Source organism: Rhinoderma darwinii, chromosome 2 (assembly GCF_050947455.1).
Source record: "Rhinoderma darwinii isolate aRhiDar2 chromosome 2, aRhiDar2.hap1, whole genome shotgun sequence".
Taxonomy (NCBI): domain Eukaryota; kingdom Metazoa; phylum Chordata; class Amphibia; order Anura; family Rhinodermatidae; genus Rhinoderma; species Rhinoderma darwinii.
In genome coordinates this window covers 428,610,649-428,629,872 of record NC_134688.1, presented here as the reverse complement: position 1 = coordinate 428,629,872, position 19,224 = coordinate 428,610,649, and the positions used below count along the sequence as shown (strand labels likewise).

Here is a 19,224-nt window from a genome sequence, read left to right as displayed (position 1 = left end):
CATTTGAAGGTTTTCCTAAAATTAGCAGAGTTAAATGCATAATGTCTAATACAAAATATTACCCAAGTCAATCACGAGTACCAACATGCAATGGAGAGGAACTTGAAGCTACATGAAGCGAATTCCTCAACCAACAATTCTGCAACCAATAGCAGATCTTATATATCATGCAGAAATCTTATGTCGGTCCAATGTAGGGCCATTAAGGAGCTGAAGAATAGTCAGGATCTTATCATTCGGGCTGCAAATAAGGAGGGGGTATGTTGACATCCTCGACAAGGCCTTGTATTGTGAACAGGTTTACAAAATATTCGATAATGGAAATACAACCCACAGGTTACCTGGGGACCCAATCAGGGGCTTTTCAAAGTCCTTGGCTGGAGGAGGGTGTTGTGTTGGGGGTGTAAACATTAAAGGCAAAAGGAATTTTTTCAAGTTATTTACCCAATTATGCCTTTGTTCCATGACCTCCCAAAAATTCACAAGGATTGCTTCTCCCGTCTTTACTTCTCATATTGCCGGCATTGGGTCTCTTAATGAGACTGCTTGATCCTACCCAAAAATCGCTTCTTTTCCAAAATGATTGACAAAGACAGGAAAAATAACCATAAAATTTCTAGTAACCTGCTGTTCTCAGCTACATATAACTCTGATTTCATTGAGCTGAAAAAAAAATATTTTATTGAAATTTGGCAATCCTTTATAAGGGTATTCTCACACAGCGCAAATTTTTGCAGCAGATTCCTCCTTCCATTGATTTCAATGGGAGCTGGACACTTCTGTTTTCAGCAAGCTGATTTTTTTCTGCTAGTTGGAAAAAGAAGCGTCCTGCCCGATCTACGGGCGATTCCGCCCAAACCTTCCATTGCTAATGGTTTGCGCTCGTCACCATTCCGGCAGTTTTCCGTTTTTCCAACGGAATTAATAGCGAAGTCGACTGCGCTATTGATACAGTCATTAAAACGGAAACCTGCCGGAATGTTGACGAATGGAAACCATTAGCAATGTTTCCGTTACCATTGATATCAATGGTGACTGAAACAGAAGTTGTGATTTCAGTTTGACTTTCCGTTGCGCGGTTCACCGAACGGAAAGCCAACGCTGATGTGAACAGGCCCTTAGAGTGACAAACTAAGCTCCATTTTCGGAAATGAATGTCATTGTGTAGGCTGTACTAGGATAAAGATTAGAACTGCAGAGCACATTTCCAGCAATAATAACACATAGCCATGTGTGTGTGTTTGTATCATGCTATGATTAACCCCTTCCCGACCGCCCCACGTAGATTAACGGATTGCAGCACTGGTCCTTGTGCCTGCAGCCCGTTAATCTACGTGTGCTCCTAACAGCACATAGGCGCTCCCCGCAGCCCGGCATCTCCCAGTACAGGCTGCTACTAGCGCATTCGTACTGGGGGAAAACATCAGGTCGGTTCACAGCGGTGATCCGACCCGATTAACCCCTTAAATGCGGCCTTCAATAGCAACCGCCCCATTTAAGTTGTTATAGCAACATCGGCTACGCGATTGCGGGGGGAGGGGGGGTGTGTGAGTGCTATGGCAACCGGAAGCCTAACAAAGGCTTCCGGTCTGCCATCTACGGAAGGTGGCCTTCTGTCAGTCTGTAACTGACCGGTATAATACCCTGCAATACATAAGTACTGCAGGGTATTATAACAACCATCCCAACAATTGGATCTTGGACTAAAAAAAAAAGTTACAAAAAAATGTACAAAAGTAAAATGTCAAAATAATAAAATTTAAAAATCTCCCTTTTTCTCACTTATAAAGTCCTTTTATTATTAGAAAAAAATAAACTATGCATAATAGGTATCGCTGCATCCGTAACAGCCTGAACTATAAAAATATAATGTAATTTATCCTGCATTGGGACCATAAGTCGCTATTTTTAGTCACTTCAGCTCTCAAAAAAATTGCATAAATAGGGATCAAAAAGTCGCATTTACCCAAAAAATGTATGAATAAAAACTACAGTTTGTTCTGCAAAAAAAGAGCCCTCGCACAGCTTTCCAGATAGAAAAATAAAATAAGTTGTGGCTCTTAGAATATGGCGACACAAAAACGAAATAATTTTTTTAAAACCGTGATTTTATAAAAAACCTATGTACATAAGGTATCGCTGTAATCGCATCGACCCACATATTAAATGTAATTTATAGCGCACGTTGAACGCCATAAAAAACAATAGAAGTTTTGATGGCCTAATTACACTTAATTCTGCAAAAACCCTTTGGGATCAAAATGCTCACTATACCCCTAGACAAATTCTTTTTAGGGCTGTAGTTTCCCAAATAGGGTCACTTCTGGGGGATGTCCACTGTTTTGGTCCCTCAGGGGCTTTGCAAATGTGACATGACACCCGAAAACCAATCCAGCAAACTTGAGCTTCAAAAGCCAAATAGCGCTTCTTCCCTTCTGAGCTCTGCCGTGTGTCCAAACAGCCATTTATTACCACATATGGGGTATTGCCGTAATCGTGAGAAATTGCTTTACAAATCTTAAGGTGCTTTTTCTTCTTTATTCCTTGTAAAAATTAATAATTCTAAGTTTTATTAGATTTTCATTTTTACAGACTAATTCAAATTAACCCCATAGGTTTCTTGCGGAATTTAAGTGCTCTATACCCCTTGATGAATTCCTTGAGGGGTGTAGTTTGCCAAATGGTTTATTTTTGGGGGATTTCCACTGTTTTGGCACCACAAGACCTCTTCAAATCTGACATGGTGCCTAAAATATATTCTAATAAAAAGGAGGCCCCAAAATCCTCTAGGTGCTTCTTTGCTTATGAGGCCGGCGCTTCAGTCCATTACCACACTAGAGCCACATGTGGGATATTTCTAAAAACTGCAGTATCTGGGCAATAAATATTGAGTTGCGTTTCTCTGGTAAAACATTTTGTGTTACAGAAAAAAATGGATGAGAAATTGCTGCTAAAGTTCTTAGCCTTGTAACGTCTTAGAAAAATAAAAGGATGTTCAAAAAACTATGTCAATCTAAAGTAGACATATGGGAAATGTTAATTAGTAACTATTGTGTGTGATATTACGATCTGTCTTACAAGCAGATACATTTAAATTTAGAGAAAATTTGCAAAAATTAGAATTTTTCTAAAGTTTGGTGATTTTCACAAACAAATACTGAATTTATTAATCAAATTTTTCCACTAACATACAGTACAATATGTCACGAGAAAACAATCTCAGAATCGCTTGGATAGGTAAAGGCATACCCAAGTTATTACCACATAAAGTGACACGTCCGATTTTAAAAAATTGGCTGCGTCCACAAGGCCAAAATCGGCTCAGTCCTGAAGGGGTAAAGAACCAGATGGTCCAAAAGGCATAAGTACATACCAGACCACGTGTTACCATAGCAATATGCATCATGTTTTAATGGAAGTTTGAAATAAAGGGTTCAATGTCTTAATGGAGGAGTGCTGGTGGAAACCCTTTCTTTGGAATGACCATTAGGACCTCCACATTCATAAGAATGAAGGTGCCCTTTGGCTTTTTCTGTGCGGAGGTCACTTATTATAAATCCATTCACTTGAGTCTGGTAAGTGGGGCACAAACATAAATATAGTGTTTTGGCTAATTGAGTTCATAAAATCAAAAAAATGTGTCTCCGGGAAGGGAGGTTGAATGAAAAGGTGTGGGGGTATAAGAAATGCAGCGATACTATATGTGAAAAAATAAATTACATTTAAGTGTTTATTATTCTTACTGTACTTCAGGTGTACTGACTCCAGGGAAGTCTTCCAGTCATGAGAGAAAAAGCACCTTAACTCCTACACAAAGAGAAAACATTGTTGTGAAGTCGCCAGTCCCTGGTGTAGACCCATCCGTTGCTCACAGTCCCTACGACACTCATCTTCGGGGTCCTTCCCCTGGTGACGTCTACAGAGCTCATCTGCCGCCTCATCTTGATCCCATCCAGTTCCACAGAGCTTTGGATCCTGGTGTGTAATAAACATTCGAGTGTCTTTCTGTAAAGCTACAAGTTTTTACCAAGTGGAAGTTGTACGGTTGGAAGTGATTTACCAGTTGAACGCATCCCACCCAAGTGCAGCTTTGTGAATTGTTGATTTCTTGAAATAATTGCTTATAGAAAAAACACAATTTGTAGCATTTATGACTAGTTAGTTTAATGTTGTTTTTTTGTTTTCAAAATATTTGTAATTGGTTTTTTTTCCATACTTTTTGTTATCAGCTGCTGCAGCTTACTTGTTTCAAAGACAGTTGTCCCCAACCCCTGGCTATCCAAGTCAATACCAGCTCTATGCAATGGAGAACACACGTCAGACCATCTTGAACGACTACATCACTTCCCAGCAGATGCAAGTTAATTTAAGACCAGATGTTCGAGGGCTTTCTCCAAGAGAGCAAGGGTTAGCGATCTCCTATCCAGGGGCGCGAGGTAAGTCCACTTCTGCACTGCATAGTATGTCATTGATTCTGTTGCTTCTCTCTCTTCTGTGTGCATATAATCTTGTGAATCCTTCTCATTGGCGGAATGTTTCTCAACAGGAATTATAGACTTAACCAACATGCCACCTACTATCTTGGTACCTCATCCTGGAGGAACGAATACCCCACCAATGGACAGGATTACTTACATACCAGGCACACAACTGGCTTTCCCTCCAAGGCCCTATAACCCAGCTTCCATGTCTCCAGGTTTGTCAATTGTTTGTCCTTTTTTTTTTTTTTTTCCTTATTTTTGGTGATTACTTTACGCAGAATATCGCATTTTTGTCTTTGACATGTTGTCTCCACTTACTCCATTTATTTTCTAGATTACTAAACTTATTTATTGTGTTTTCCAGGGCATCCTTCACCTTTAGCAGCTGCAGCCTCTGCCAATGCTGAGCGCGAAAGGGAACGCGAAAGAGAGCGTGAGCGAGAAAAAGAGCAGCGTGATAGGGAACGAGAAAGAGAGCGGGACCGGGAAAGGGAACGAGAGAGAATTGCTGCAGCTCAGGCTCAGAGTGAACATTACCTGCGGCCTAGTAAGTAACACGGGATTGTATGTTGCAACCATATAACTAAGCATAAGCTGGTTGTAATAATATTGGGCACAAATCAATTGAAGACAAAATCACGATCAAGAATTTGTGTGTTTACCTGCCGTTGTAAGTTTGGCCTTTTTCAGTGATTTTAAATTAATAGATCTCATTTTTGTGATCAAAAAATCACTATCATGCCAGGAAAAGGCTACATGTTCAGGACTGAAGACAGTGGGACAGATGCGCTATTCAAAATGCGACAGAAATCTGGTGCACATGCCGTGAGCCACATTTCGGAAGTATTTTAGAGACTTTGTGGGCCGTGCTCAACAAGTGCCATGGCTTAGCATCAAAGGGGCTCGTGCCAAAATTTTGGTGTAAAAAAACTGCTGTAAACTAAGCCAACCAAGAGAAAAGTGTCTCGCAAGATGCACCAAATTTATCATACAAGGTGCATCACGGATACATTTGGCACATTTTCAGACTGCCTTGTCTGAGCTTACACGGTCTAAATCTAACACAGTATTAGTATATCAGCCCCTGTGTATAATATTCTCATGTTGTAAAGCGGCGTGTCTTTCACAATATAAATATACTATATTTTCCATATGCTCTTTAATATTCTTAAGGGTTAAGTAAACCTTTGAAGACCTTTTTTTTTATTTTTTATAAATGCCTATTGCAAAGTGTCATTAAACACTATAAGGCCCTGTTCACATGAAGTTTTTTTGCAAGTGGAAAAATCTGCCTCAAATTTCCTTCAGGAATTTTGAGGCAGATTTTGACCTACCTCCACTCTTTGCCGTGTTTTTCGTGGCGTCTTTCGGCCACGGGAAAAAACTACCACGAAAACCGCTTTCTCTGACTCCCATTGATGTCAATGATGCTTGATGCAATTAGTTAAACAGAATGAAACTGGGCAGGGTTCCTGTATCATCTTCGGTTTCTTGCCCTTTTTGGGGGTTGTAAAGAATTTGTCCGCTCCAGATCGTTCATCTGAGAAGGTGCGATGCAGGCTCCTTTTCATTGCTGACTGTAAACATAAGGTAGTGACAGGATTACGGCATCGAAAAATTGTCATAAATGGTTAATATGCTATAGACCCTGACTCGGTAAAGAGCGAGGTGATGGAATCTGGGCATGACACACACCTATTATTTTTGGTATCCTATTTTTAAAATTACTGGTAGTGAAGCAGTTTGAGCATGCGGAGGGTTGAAGACATTATGTCTGACTGGCTGGGGCTGTGTCAGGATACGAAGGGACAGGTCTCGAATGCTGTAAATAAGACGTAGCTATTATCTTGTGTGAAGAGACACCGTCCCTATAGGTAGGTCTTGTTTAACCTGTATCGTAAATGTAATCCAACAATGTTTTAATGTCAAATGAAATCCTGTATTGATTATCCATCTTTAGTGTATGTCTAACTAAGGAGAATATTTTCTTCAGTCACAGAACAACCTGGTAGGCCCGCTAGTCATGGTTATGTTCGTTCCCCCTCACCATCAGTCCGTTCCCAGGAAAGCATGATCCAACAGAGACCAACTATACTACACGGAACTAATGGAAAAAGTGTCATTACACCTTTAGACCCTCAGCTAAGAATAATGTAAGTATTCCTTGCTTTACACAAACTTAAAGGCGCTGCAGCCAAAACTAAAATTGTCTTTTTTGGTCATATATTTATGGAGCTCTGCAAGTCCTTAAAGTTTCATGTACCTGAATGGAGCTGTTAGAGATATCCTGCTGTCCTCGCCCTAAATGCAGCTGAAGCCTGTGCTGCCATAACAATAGAGCAGTGCTGTCCTGAGCAAAGTCCGTAAAGGAAATTGTAAAACCATGATGCCGTTTTGGTAATGGCGACTACCCCCTGCAAGGTACTAATAGGACAATAGTGATTCTGGGGCTTTGAAAAATAATTGATTTATAACTTTATCCATCAGTCAGGCTCCATGACACTTCATTTCTAAGGCCCCATTCTTACTATTCTTTTCCCCTACTTTTAGCGTGTACATCTGGTAAACTCCCGTCGTACGCACTGAATGTGTCCATAGGGCTCCATTCGCCAGATGGAGGCCAAAACAGTGTTCTTTTGGACTCCTCCGGACTGGTATACTTGGTCATTCCCTTCTTCTTCTTTTTTTTTTTAAATTTAGGTGTGGAATAGCGTAGTAGGCTACGCTACTCCATTTGAGACATTTTCGGGACCGAGCACTGAGTTTAGAATGTGTGCATTTAAAGAGAACCTTTCACCTCCCCATACTTGTGCAGCATGTAATGGGGAGGGCTGCACAAACCCTGGGGCACTTTACTTTTTTTTTTCTACCCTCCTCCGTTATTTAGATATCGGTGCCGTTATATTTGGCACCCGAAATTTACATAACCCCCTGAACAGTCAATGGGGCGTGTACTGGCAAGGGGGCGTGTTACTATGGCTGTGACACTGTCCAATCAGATATGGACAGTGCCACAGCAAGAGCTGGAGAGAGTGTGTGCGATTGCAGTCTTTTCACCAGAACTGGCAAGGGGGCGTGTCACAGCTACGGACAGTGTAAGAGCTGGGGAGCAGTAGCAGTGACACGCCCCCTTGCCAGTTCGGCAGTCAATACAAAACTGATCTCTCACAAGAGCTGAAGAGATGAGAGCGCGCTCTCCTCTCCACAGCTCTGTCCGTAGCAGTAACACGCCCCCTTGCCAGTTCGGCAGAAGACTAATCTTGAAATCTGGAGAGTGAGAGCGTGTGCGTGCGTGCGCGCACACACTCTCCTCGCTCTTGCTGTAACACTGTCCATATCTGATTGGACAGTGTCACAGCCATAGTAACACGCCCCCTTGACAGTACACGCCCCGTTGACAGTTCAGGGGGTTATTTAAATATCGGGCGCCAAATATAACGGCACCGATATCTAAATAACGGAGGGAGGTAGAAAAAAAATGTAAAGTGCCCCAGAGTTTGTTCAGCCCTCCCCATTACGTGCTGCACATGTATGGGGAGGTGAAAGGTTCTCTTTAAAGGCTACGTAAACCTTTCAAGTCTTTAATGTGTCAGGTCAACGGGACTGATGGCTTCGGTGACAGTGGGTCCTGCGTGTCTGACACGCAGGATCTAGCTTTTGATCACATTCCTGACCCGCTGTCACCGAAGCAGTCGGTCACACTAACCTAACAGATTCAGATTTCAGCACAAGATACAGCTTCTATGTATGTAGGATACATAGAAGCTGTACCTGAAAAAGTAAAAAAAAACGTAATTAATAAAAACAAATTTGCACTAAAAACTAAAATTCACGGTTTTATTAAAAGAAAACAAAAAAAAACAGGCTGCAAAGGTTTATATAGCCTTTAACTTGGAATTTCTTCTAATCCACCAGGCCTCTCAATCCTGGAGGGCCCTCTGCCAGATACAGCACTGCTGCCGATGCATTAGCCGCCCTGGTAGATGCAGCAGCTTCTGCACCACAGATGGAAGTTATCAAGCCAAAGGAAAACAAGCATGAATCCTCGCGATCAGAGGAAAATATAGCTAGACGAGCAGCACTAGAGCAACAGCAGATGGAAACTGAGCGTAGACTGGTACAAAGTCCATACACAACATCAAGTTTCTCAAGTAGCAAATCCCAGAGCCAGCAAGCTCCAGCTGTGTATTCTGAAGCGGGAAAAGATAAAGCTGCACACACCAAATCTCGATATGTGGAGGAGTTACGAACGCGAGGGAAGACCACTATCACAGCAGCCAACTTTATTGATGTCATCATAACGCAACAGATAGCCTCCGATAAAGATGCCCGTGAGAGGAGTTCGCAGAGCTCCGATTCCTCCAGTAGCAGTAAGTTTATGTTTTAGCCTGTGGCTTTTATTTATGATTTTAAGTAATTCTTGGTTTAGGATTTACCTGCGTTGTGTGTAAAGTTGATGGTTTTTGTAAAATTTTACTGACGGTGAGTGACGAGATTTTATTTCTGTGACTGCTTGCAGTGTCTTCCCATCGCTATGAGCCTCCCAGGGACACAATTGAAGTTATAAGCCCAGCAAGTTCACCAGTACAAGTGCAGGAAAAAGAAACCTACACACAGGAAGTCCCAAAAGCAAGCCAGCCAGAAGGTTCGTTTTCGGTGTAAAAAAATAAAATCTAAAATGCTTTTCTAGATTGCACATATTAAGAATGCACAAAACTTGACAATTCGTGTTTCTTCCCCGATTCAGCTGAAAGTAGCCGACAATATGAAGCACAAGCAAGTCGCTACCGACAGCAGCAGGAGTCTCCCTCTCCCCAGCAACAAGTCCCCACGCTTGTACCTCAGACTCATAGACTCATCACCCTAGCTGATCACATATGTGTAAGTTTTTTGTTACTTTTGCAATGCTTTCAGATAGGCAAAAGTACAGTGTTTTAGTCTAGTTTGTGTGGAAAAGCAAATATAAGAACTATTCAGATCGAAATCCATTTAATTATTTTTTCTGACCTTAACCTGTGTGGAATAAGGGAGAGCTGGTGCAGTGGAAAAATGTTTGCAATTGAAATCAGGCACATGAAAAATAAAAAAAATTGAGATAGCCGTAACCTATAGAGGTTTTCTTTAAAAAAAAAAACGGCCACAGAGCTCTCAACTCTTACTGCAACTCAGAGCTGCGAAGTGACAGTGCTCTTCTCCTCCAGTGATGCTCAGGCATCCTTTTCAGAAGGCCATAGGTACGCTGTCCAACACCTCCGACACACCTGGGCACCAACATAGTGGATCTCTGTAGTATAGTTAAATAGTCCCTATGAATACACAACCCAGAATTTTTTTGAGCAGTCTTTGTCAAGTATTACGTGAAATAGCCGAGGCATTTTCCTTTCACATCCTCCTCATGTTATGGATGTTTCTATGCTGCAATGAAGATTGCTTAAAGGGAATGTGTCGCTAGAATTATTTTTTTTTTTTTATATTATTATTTTTTTTTTTTTTTTTTAGTTAAACAATTAATATTTAAGTGATTACACATTGTTTAAATTGTTTTAATTTTTTTCACAAGTCAGAAAATATTATAAATTAGATTATAATTTATAACATTTCCATGTGCTGGTCACTAGAGGGAGCAATTCCCAAAATTGCAGCATTGGCAATGTGGTAAAGCAACCTCATTGCTTTATTCTACAAATTTGGGGTAGACACACTCGCTCTAGTGTCCTCACACAATTCCCCCTCCCTTATTCTGGCTAGTGCCAGGAGGAGGAGGGGGTTGAATCTTCAAACCTCCTACAGTGTGTGCTGCCATTTTCTGAGCGACTGCACAGTGTAGGAGGATTAGATGCAGGGCTCAGCAGACCGTATCACACGAACATAATACACACATCACATACACAAACATAACTTGCCTGCTCCTGCCGCCTCCGATCCTATACCTTGCGTCTTCGCTTCCTTGAACATATGGCCGGAAGTCGTCATCTGACTGTCTGGCAGCAGCTTCCGGTCCACATGAAAATGGCGCCGGATTTCGCTCTGCTAACGAGCTTCGTTTTGGTCTGTGTGGGAGCGGCGCATGCGCTGTTCCCACACAGACGGCGTACGCTGCAGTGAATGGAACGGCTCCTGTTCGCATTCTCTATGGGACTGGAGCTGCCGTATTCCATCTCTGTATGTGTCATTAATCGACACATACAGAGATGAAAAAAAAAATGGCAGCCCCCTTAGAGAAGTAAAAGTAAGAAAAAAGTACAACACAAGAACACAAATAAATAAAACTTCTTTTAATATCATACTAAAAGCAATATTATATAAAAAGAAAATTCGTGACACCTTCCCTTTAGAAATATCAATGAGTATCACAGAAATTCTTCAAATAAGGGCATGGGACGCTTTTTGTGTGCTGGATATAAAGTTGGGTTTCTAACAAACCTGTTCATTTTTTTTTTTTTTAGCACATTATAACCCAAGACTTTGCTAGGAACCAGTCTGCTAACCAGGCTTCTCAGCAGCCCCCTACATCTACATTCCAGAGCACTGCCCCATCATCTGCACCCGTCCGATCAAAGCCCTCCAACAGGTTCAGCCCTGAATCCCAGGCACAGCCTGTGCACCACCAGCGGCCCGCCTCTAGGGTGTCACCTGAAAACATGCCTGACAAACCCAGAGGAAGGTAATGAGACGCATGGGAATTTTTTTTTTTTTTTTAAGGTTTGGAATAGAAGTTAATTTTTAGTTGAATGTAGTTGACTGTTCATTGTACTACACATATGACAAGTGAGAATATAGACGTGTATAAGCTCGAATAACTTGCTCCATGTAATTAATGCTCACATAGAAAGATCAGCAATATGAATTTAGAGGATATTTAGTTTAAAAAAAATCTATTTGTAGGAAAAAATGCATTGTTAATCCGCAAACTCATAGTCTGGTGATGTATCTTCACAATAGGCCTGGAAAGTCACCAGACAGAGGGCACATCAATGAGCCATATGAGCCTATATCGCCTCCGCAGGCGCCTATTATGCATGCAAAACAGGATAACATGATGCTGCTGCCACAGAGACCAGAGCCTGCTGAACAAAGGTACGATGTTAACATGGGGATTATTTCTAATATTTCTCTTTTGCAACCAGCAACCCCCTCCCCTTTTGAAAACTATTTCACAGACAGAACCAACTGGTCAATAAAGTTACTTAAACTAGCTTTTACTAAATAATACAGATTTGTTTGTCGTCCTAATTGGTAGCCTAACCATAGATTAGCTGCTTTTTCAGCTTTGGATTTAGCTTGTTGCTGGATCCCAGACCTATATTAGATATATGATCACATTTATTCTGGGTTTGCATTTTAATATAATCCTCTAGTCCAACTGGAGCTCAGTAGTACTTGACATTTTATGTTTTTGCGATCTTGTGGGTCTTCTATACCACTTGTAACCCTGACTTGTATCAGATGTGACACTCCAGGCCTGTGTTTGGACACAATCTTACGGTTCAACTTTTGTTTCTCTTTTAGGAATTGCTCTTTTTTTCCACTGTTATACCTCATCTTTTTGTATACCTGTACATACCTACACTTTTTTCCAAATCTGATGGCTTTGGACATCAACAGGGCTTTAAGGGATATTTTGGAGGTTGGGGGTCGCTCCTCTAAGGGCGGTTGCTCTCATATGGTCGGGTGACTGGATGAAGAAGCACTAGGGCTATCTGTTAGTGTATATTCATTGCTACCACTTATTGACCAGTCAGTTCTGTCTGTCAAATAGTTTTTGAGCATTTACCTCTGGCTACAACATATTAATATTATCAGTGATTTTTTATATGCCTTTGACTTGCTTATCCCATATACTTAGAGTTAGGTGATAAATGAAGCTTTCTTACAAAACGTTAATCTTTTATTTTTTTTCTTACATTTGTCTGCTCGTTTTTCTTAGGAATGACTCCCGTTCACCAGGAAATATGAATTATCTCCCCTCCTTTTTTACCAAGTTGGAAAATACCTCCCCTATGGTGATGTTCAAGAAACAAGAGATTTTTCGTAAGTTAAACTCTTCTGGTGGCGGTGACTCTGACATGGGTAAGTGGGACAGAACTGTTCTCTTCTTTCACTGTCTATTTCTAACCTTAATTGGGGTGGCAACAATGAAACCTACTATATGCCATGGTTAATGCCTACTTGGCAATTAACTGAATGTTTCTGAATTCTGCGCAGACTTGATTTTCCACTAATAAAAACCCTGTTCATGATACTTTGATATTTAATTCTCTATTTTAAGGTCTTTAAGCAGAATTACTTATAATCTATATACAACATGTTTTCCACCCAGTAGGGAAAATTTATTTTGTAAGTCGGTTGCTTCCAATTTAGAGCGAGATTAACGAATATTAATGAACAAATAATGTAAACGTAGCTCGATATTCTTGGTACGTGGAGTTTCAGTGTAAACTTACTTCCAGAATTTGTACGAGGTGTCGTTTTAAAATTATTTCTAAATGGTTTAGTGGGTTGGGTTTGTTCATTTTTATAGTATTCACCGTGCGGGTAAAACTACGTGTTAACTTTATTCTGCATTTTTGTTTTTGTTTTTTTATACTCTTCTAGAAAAAAATCTAGATGTGAAGAACTTTGTTTTGTGTCGCCATATTCCGAGAGCCATAACTTATTTTAGGTTTCAGTCGATTGAGCGGTATGAGGGCTTTTTTTTTTTTTGCGGCGTGAGTTGTAGTTTTTCTTGGTACTGTTTTGGTGTACATGCGACTTTTTGATCACTTTTATTCAATTTTTTTGTGGGAGACGAGGTGACCAAAAAACGATATTCTGCGGTACGTTAGTTTTGCAGTATATCGTGATACGGACACGCTCCAGGGCTTAATAGGGGTAAAAATATGGCAGACCCAGGGGCCTTCATTAGGCCACCAGGCTGCCATGACCACCATCGGCACACTGTCATTGCTGGAGGAGGGGGCGATAAAACATCACCGGTGGCCGCCCCCTCTCTTTCTAATGACTTAGATGTTCCATACTCCCCCACCCGACCTATATACGGCGGATGTCAGGAAGGTGTTAATGAGTCAGCATGTGTATCTTGCGGCATTTAGCCCATTTACACATCTCAAATGCATTTGAAAATGACCTTGCAAAAGGCACAGTTTGTTAACGTAATTGCACCTCGTCCTGTTTTTAGAAAGCACTCCATTCACTGCTGTGGAAATTCACTCCCCTTTATCAATAGGTTACAACTGCGCTTTACAGCCTGTTGTACTTTAGGCGCTAGGCTCTTGACCCAAAAGCTGGGTTGAATTTAGCTATGGGCACAGTGGGTCTGTGCCTGTAGGAGGCCATGGGGAAAGGGCAGCTGCTAAAGTGTAAATTTGAATTATGGGTATTAATATTTTTATTAGGCACTCACAGTGCAGTATACGTGAAGAGGTCACCCCTGTTGGAAGTGGGGGCTGCCTAAAGATACTAGATGTTGAAAAGCACACCCCAAAGTTCACATTTTAATGCCATACATGACTAAAGGTGTGGCCTACAGGATCCGGAGATGTAAATCCAGCACTGCCCATATAGCAAAACTGTAACGTGCCCATACGTTATTGCCAGTGGAGAAGTGTAATTCTCCCCTCACAGTGCTAACCATACAGTACTGAAAAAATGAGTGATGTGATCGCCAGAGTCTTGGGTTTACTGGGCTGATATAACCTATATGAGCACCGTTGTCAAACTCTGCGACACCTAATGAATCTGGGAAACCGCATCGGACAAAAAAGCTTTTCTATTTCTCATTTTCGTTGTGCCGTGCCTGAATATGTTTTTGTATTGTTTGCTTATAGAAGAGTAGTTTGCCTCCATTTGTCTTCTATTTAATTTAGTGTTTTCTGTTTGCCTCAAGCAAGAATTGATGTCACTAATGAAAGCTGATTTTTTTATATTGCAGCAGCCGCTCAACCAGGAACAGAGATCTTTAACTTACCAGCAGTCACTAACTCGGGTAAGAGCTTAGATCTGATTGGTGACTATTTCCAATTGTAAAGTTAGCTTAATATTTGATCATTTTGTGTTTGTTAGTAAAATAGCAGGTTCTGGCCCATAAATATTTGTTTCATCTTCCTAACAGATTGAGAAGCATTTAATCGCTGATAATTTATGAAAATGAATGAGCAACAATCTACTGTCATCCTTTTTCATAGGAGCCATCAGTTCTCGGGGTCATTCCTTTGCTGATCCTGCCAGTAATCTCGGTCTCGAGGACATTATCCGTAAAGCTTTAATGGGCAGTTTTGATGACAAGTCCGATGACCACGGTGTCCTAATGGGTGTAGCACAAGGCAACTCTTCAGGTTCTTCAAACAGTGATTCTAGAAGAGAAGAAGCAAATCCATCTCCAAATTCAGGTTGGTATTAGAAATCACCGCAGGATTTGCCTTTCTTGTGAAAATTAAGAGGTTGCAATAGATTTATAGTTTATTAGATACAGGCTTACCTTCACGGACCTTTCTTAATTTGTTCCATTAGTCTTAGAAATTTGTGGCAATATAAAATTGAAACCTTGCCATTGGAAGTGATTTTATACCATGGAACCAGGGTGCTTCCCTTGTTGTTCCCCCCGCAGGTAAAATATGGAGGTCATCATTTCATTAAATTTTTTTGAAAGGGCCCACAATTCTGTGATCTGCAGGCTTGACCTGCACCAGTAATGCACTCTTCCATCAGCCCTTTCAGACTACCTTATATACAAAGTTCTCCATGTTACAGGCGGAGGAACCATCAAGCAAAAACTGATAAGCAAATCTGGCAGCCGCAAAATGAAGTCCCCCATTTCTGGCAGCCAGGCATACTTGGGGGCTGAACGGCCCTCTTCTGTCTCCTCCGTTCACTCAGAAGGAGACTACAGACAGGCTCCTGCATGGGCCTGGGAAGACCGACCTTCTTCCACAGGTGAGAGCAAGCACGTCCGCTTTACAAGCCCATCACATAGTGTGTAATGGTTACATTTTGAGAATACTTGGGGGAACAAGTTGCTTTCCATTGTATTTATTTAATAAAAATGCTTTTCATTTGGTCTGTACATCACGCAGCAATAAAAAAAATAAGCTCAGGATCTGGAGGTGTTTTCAAACAATGGCAATTCCATATATTATGTCGTCCATTGGATTTTACTACTTTTGATGTGTAAATGTAAGCTTATATGTATATCATTCTGAAGGCTTTATAAGCTTCTCAAGTTTTCTTTTCTTTCTGTGCGGAAGGTGTCTAAATGTTTTGTATTGGTTACTTACTGGTTCTCGCTTTCCTGCTTTATCTGGTATTTTATTGTGAGATGCTAATAAAACAAATGACTTCACCGGCCAACTAATTATACTGGGCAGAAGGAAACGTAATACTGTTTCTCGTTAGAGTGTACACTGGGGGGGACACAGTACAATGGGTACAGGCCACTGTCACTAGGTAAATATAATAAATGTGTGGCTCCGCCCAGTGCGCTATACCCTCTTCTGAGCACTCCGCTCCTCATTTTTAGCCTAGTGTCCGTAGGAGGCAGACATGTCCTGCACTGCAGGCAATTCTGCTATATTTTTTTATTTTAGTTTTATTTTAGTTTTATTTATTTTTATTTCCTTTTTAGGTTCAGGGTGAGAGTCCTTTGTGTGTTCCACTTGGTGACTCCCCTGCGGGCGCTGGGCGGAAGGAATTTCCACTGTTTCAGTGGATGCCCGCCATTTTGGCGGATGCTCTTTCCACCTCAGTGGATGCCCACCCCTCTGGTGGATGTTCCCCGCCTTGGTCACCCAGTCCCCTATTATTATCGCATCAGCAGTTGAGGATGCCGGACAGCCACGCTACGTGTGTGCGTTTTCCAAAATGGTGACAGGTAAGTCGTCGTCGTCCCGCCATTGGGAGCTCCTGTGGATGGGAAAGGAGCTATTCAGACTGTCAGGGGACTTTCCAGCATTATACATAGAGGAGGTTATTATTCTTAGGTGTTGACCTTACTAAGGGGTTTCTAACACTTACGTTCTGGCAGACATTTATCTTCCGTTTTTTACTACGAGCCACGGCGCCATTAATATATGCCCCAGGTTTGGTTCTCTGCTAGGCCGCAATCTGGCCACGTCCCCTCGCATTCCTTCCCTCACCGCCGTTTTCCCATGCCGTTTTGTTCGCGTTCTGATTGAACACGGGTGGCACCATAAGTCACATGCCCGCCCTGTCCAACCAGCACGGCGCAGGTTTTGCGGGAGGGGAGGGGTTTCCTGTTTCCCCTCAGAAGCTCTTCACTCGATCACCTGGTAGTGAATGACAAAGTACACAGAGCTGGTACGAAGTCATACAGCGCTGGGAAGTTTTCCTGCTTCACAGCACCTACAGCATCTGGTAGGATAGCCATTAGCTATAGTGTGTTTTTTTTTTTTTTTTGTAAAAAGCCCATAATATGTCTTCAAAGGGCAAAGCTCCTAAGATTCCCCCCCCCCCCCTATGAAACGCAGTGCAGTTTAAAGATTCCACGTGGGCAGGCTGTCCAAAGACTGTGTTCAGTGCCCTCACTCTAAACCACCACAGGATTCCCCAGCTCCCATGGTAAGTGAACACATTACCCTCCAATGGGTGGCTTCCTTCACCCAGGTGGTTGATAATCTTGCCTGCTGTTCTCAGGCCGCGGTGGATGCCTTATAACACCTTCCTCAGTAATTAGCATCTCAATTGTCTGACCCCTCTCAGGCACCACAGTCCATTCAGGCCCCCAGATATTCTTCCCTGGATTGCACTCGTTCTAGTGCATCCCGCAAGCAGGCCAGGAAATCAAGGATCTATCGTTCTTTCTCTGAATCCTCTTTGGACAAAAATGCTGCAGGCATCCTTCATTCAAGAAATATTTCTGAACCAGCTTATTCAGGGGACGTTTCTATCTCCTACTCGGAGTTTGAGTGTAATAGAAGTGAACCCACTCCTGCTGTGAAGGATTCATTCAGGCAGTGAGAGATATACTTGAGATTGCGGATGATCCTGCTGAATTCCCTCAGAATAAGCTATTATTGCATCGCCATAGGCAAGTCCCTCTGGTCTTTCCAGATCATAAGGGTTTTGACAAATTGTTTTCTGATGCATAGAAACACTCTGACCGGCCTATGCACGTGTCCAAGAGTGCGGACTATAGGTTTCCTTTCTCTGATGAGTGGATTACCAAATTGTCAGCTCACCCCAATGTAGATGCGCCCATGGCCCGCCTTTATGGAAATACTACCTTAACGGTTGCATATGCTTCCGCCTTAAAGGTTCCAGTGGATGCCAAAGTGGAGTCTATCGCAAAAGCCACTTTTAGCGAGACCGCGGCTTCAGTTAGCCCTCTACTGCAAGGTATTGAACTAGCTACACAACTACAGGACGCTATTGGTTCAGGGGACATTCGTGGATACTTCCCTGCTTGCTGCACAGCTTTTGCAGACGTACGTACGTGTATATACACGTATGTATGTATTTATACATAGTCTGTGATGTCTCTGCCCAATGTCGGTTAAGGCCATGGTTAATTTGGTAGCTGTCTGCAGGGCCATTTGGACTAAAATACTGATAGTGCCTTTAGGAAGAAGGTTTTTGCTTTTCCATTTGCCCAGGATCTCCTTTATGGTCCTAAGCTTGTCCAACTCATTTCTGAGGTTACAGGAGGAAGGAGCACTGGACGATCTTCTGGTGTATTCACCTTCCAAACAGGACAACTTGGACAATCTAAACATTACACTGGATTATCTTTGCAGATTCGGGTGGCTGATCAACAGCACCAAGTCATCTCTCACTCCTTCTCAGAGAATAGAGTTTCTAGGGGTGGTCCTGGATACACAGGCGGCCAGGGTATGTATTATCCAGGCACAAGATCACCACTCTGGTAGGGAGCGACCGTACTCCGCAGGAATGCTCCTTGCTCCATCCGCTTCTGCATGAAAGTTGCTAAATTTCACTCCTGATCTCTACAACTGGCGATTTCTATCTGGTTAGAACAAGTCTCCAGCCTCCTTGGATCTGATGATTCGTCTGCCCTTTTCAGTCAAGAAGGAGTTTCTGCGGTTGATGTCTTTCCCCCACGTCTCTCAGGGAAAACCCTTCACAACTCTCCACTGGCAAGTCATCACAATAGACGTAAGTTTGTCTGGCTAGGGTGTGGTCTTCGGCTGCCTCACAGTCCAGGGCACCTGGTGCGACCCGGAAGCACCGCTCCAAATCAACATCTTGGAACGGAGGGCCATCTTCCTGGCCCTGTCTGACTGGACGTCCCATCTCCAGGGTCTTCCAGTGCGGGTACAGACTTACAACTCTACAGCAGTGGCGTACATCAATCATCCGAAAGGTACAAGGACTGTTTGGAAGGAAACCGCCAATATTCTTCGCTGGGGGGGACAAAATGTCCCAGCAATCTCAGCAGTGCACATCCCAGGAGTAGACAACTGGGAAGTGGATTACCTGAGCCGGGAACACCGTGTTTGTATTCAGTGGGGTTTCCCTGACATGGATCTCTTAGCCTCTCACCTCAAGCACAAGTGCTCGGACTAAGTCACCAGAACCAGGGATCCTAGGGCCATAGGAGTCGACGCTCTGGTTCTCCCCTGGCCATCCTTCAACCTCCTTTAACTTTCTCCTCCCCTTACACTCCTGCCATCAATTGTTGAAATAGGTCAACAACGCAGGTATCCCAGTCATTCTAGCGGCCCCAGACTGGCCTCACAGAAGTTGGTATACGGATCTCATGCTCCTGTTA

At 42.4% G+C, this 19,224-nt stretch overlaps 1 protein-coding gene across 5 annotated transcripts in view; it reads left to right on the top strand.

The window, feature by feature from the left end:
- The window catches only part of NCOR1 (nuclear receptor corepressor 1), a 173,041-nt gene that overhangs the window by 142,760 nt on the left and 11,057 nt on the right, over nt 1–19,224 (top strand). For 4 of the 5 annotated variants that reach the window (XM_075854369.1, XM_075854367.1, XM_075854366.1 and 1 more), the window contains 14 exons: nt 3,754–3,978; nt 4,230–4,436; nt 4,547–4,696; nt 4,846–5,028; nt 6,475–6,634; nt 8,397–8,851; nt 9,001–9,126; nt 9,229–9,362; nt 10,928–11,145; nt 11,424–11,558; nt 12,409–12,551; nt 14,413–14,466; nt 14,666–14,869; nt 15,231–15,413. In XM_075854369.1, coding sequence (XP_075710484.1) covers nt 3,754–3,978; nt 4,230–4,436; nt 4,547–4,696; nt 4,846–5,028; nt 6,475–6,634; nt 8,397–8,851; nt 9,001–9,126; nt 9,229–9,362; nt 10,928–11,145; nt 11,424–11,558; nt 12,409–12,551; nt 14,413–14,466; nt 14,666–14,869; nt 15,231–15,413 — 2,577 coding nt within the window. The remainder of the gene's footprint in view (nt 1–3,753; nt 3,979–4,229; nt 4,437–4,546; nt 4,697–4,845; nt 5,029–6,474; nt 6,635–8,396; nt 8,852–9,000; nt 9,127–9,228; nt 9,363–10,927; nt 11,146–11,423; nt 11,559–12,408; nt 12,552–14,412; nt 14,467–14,665; nt 14,870–15,230; nt 15,414–19,224) is intronic. The other variant, XM_075854371.1, reaches the window with a different exon arrangement.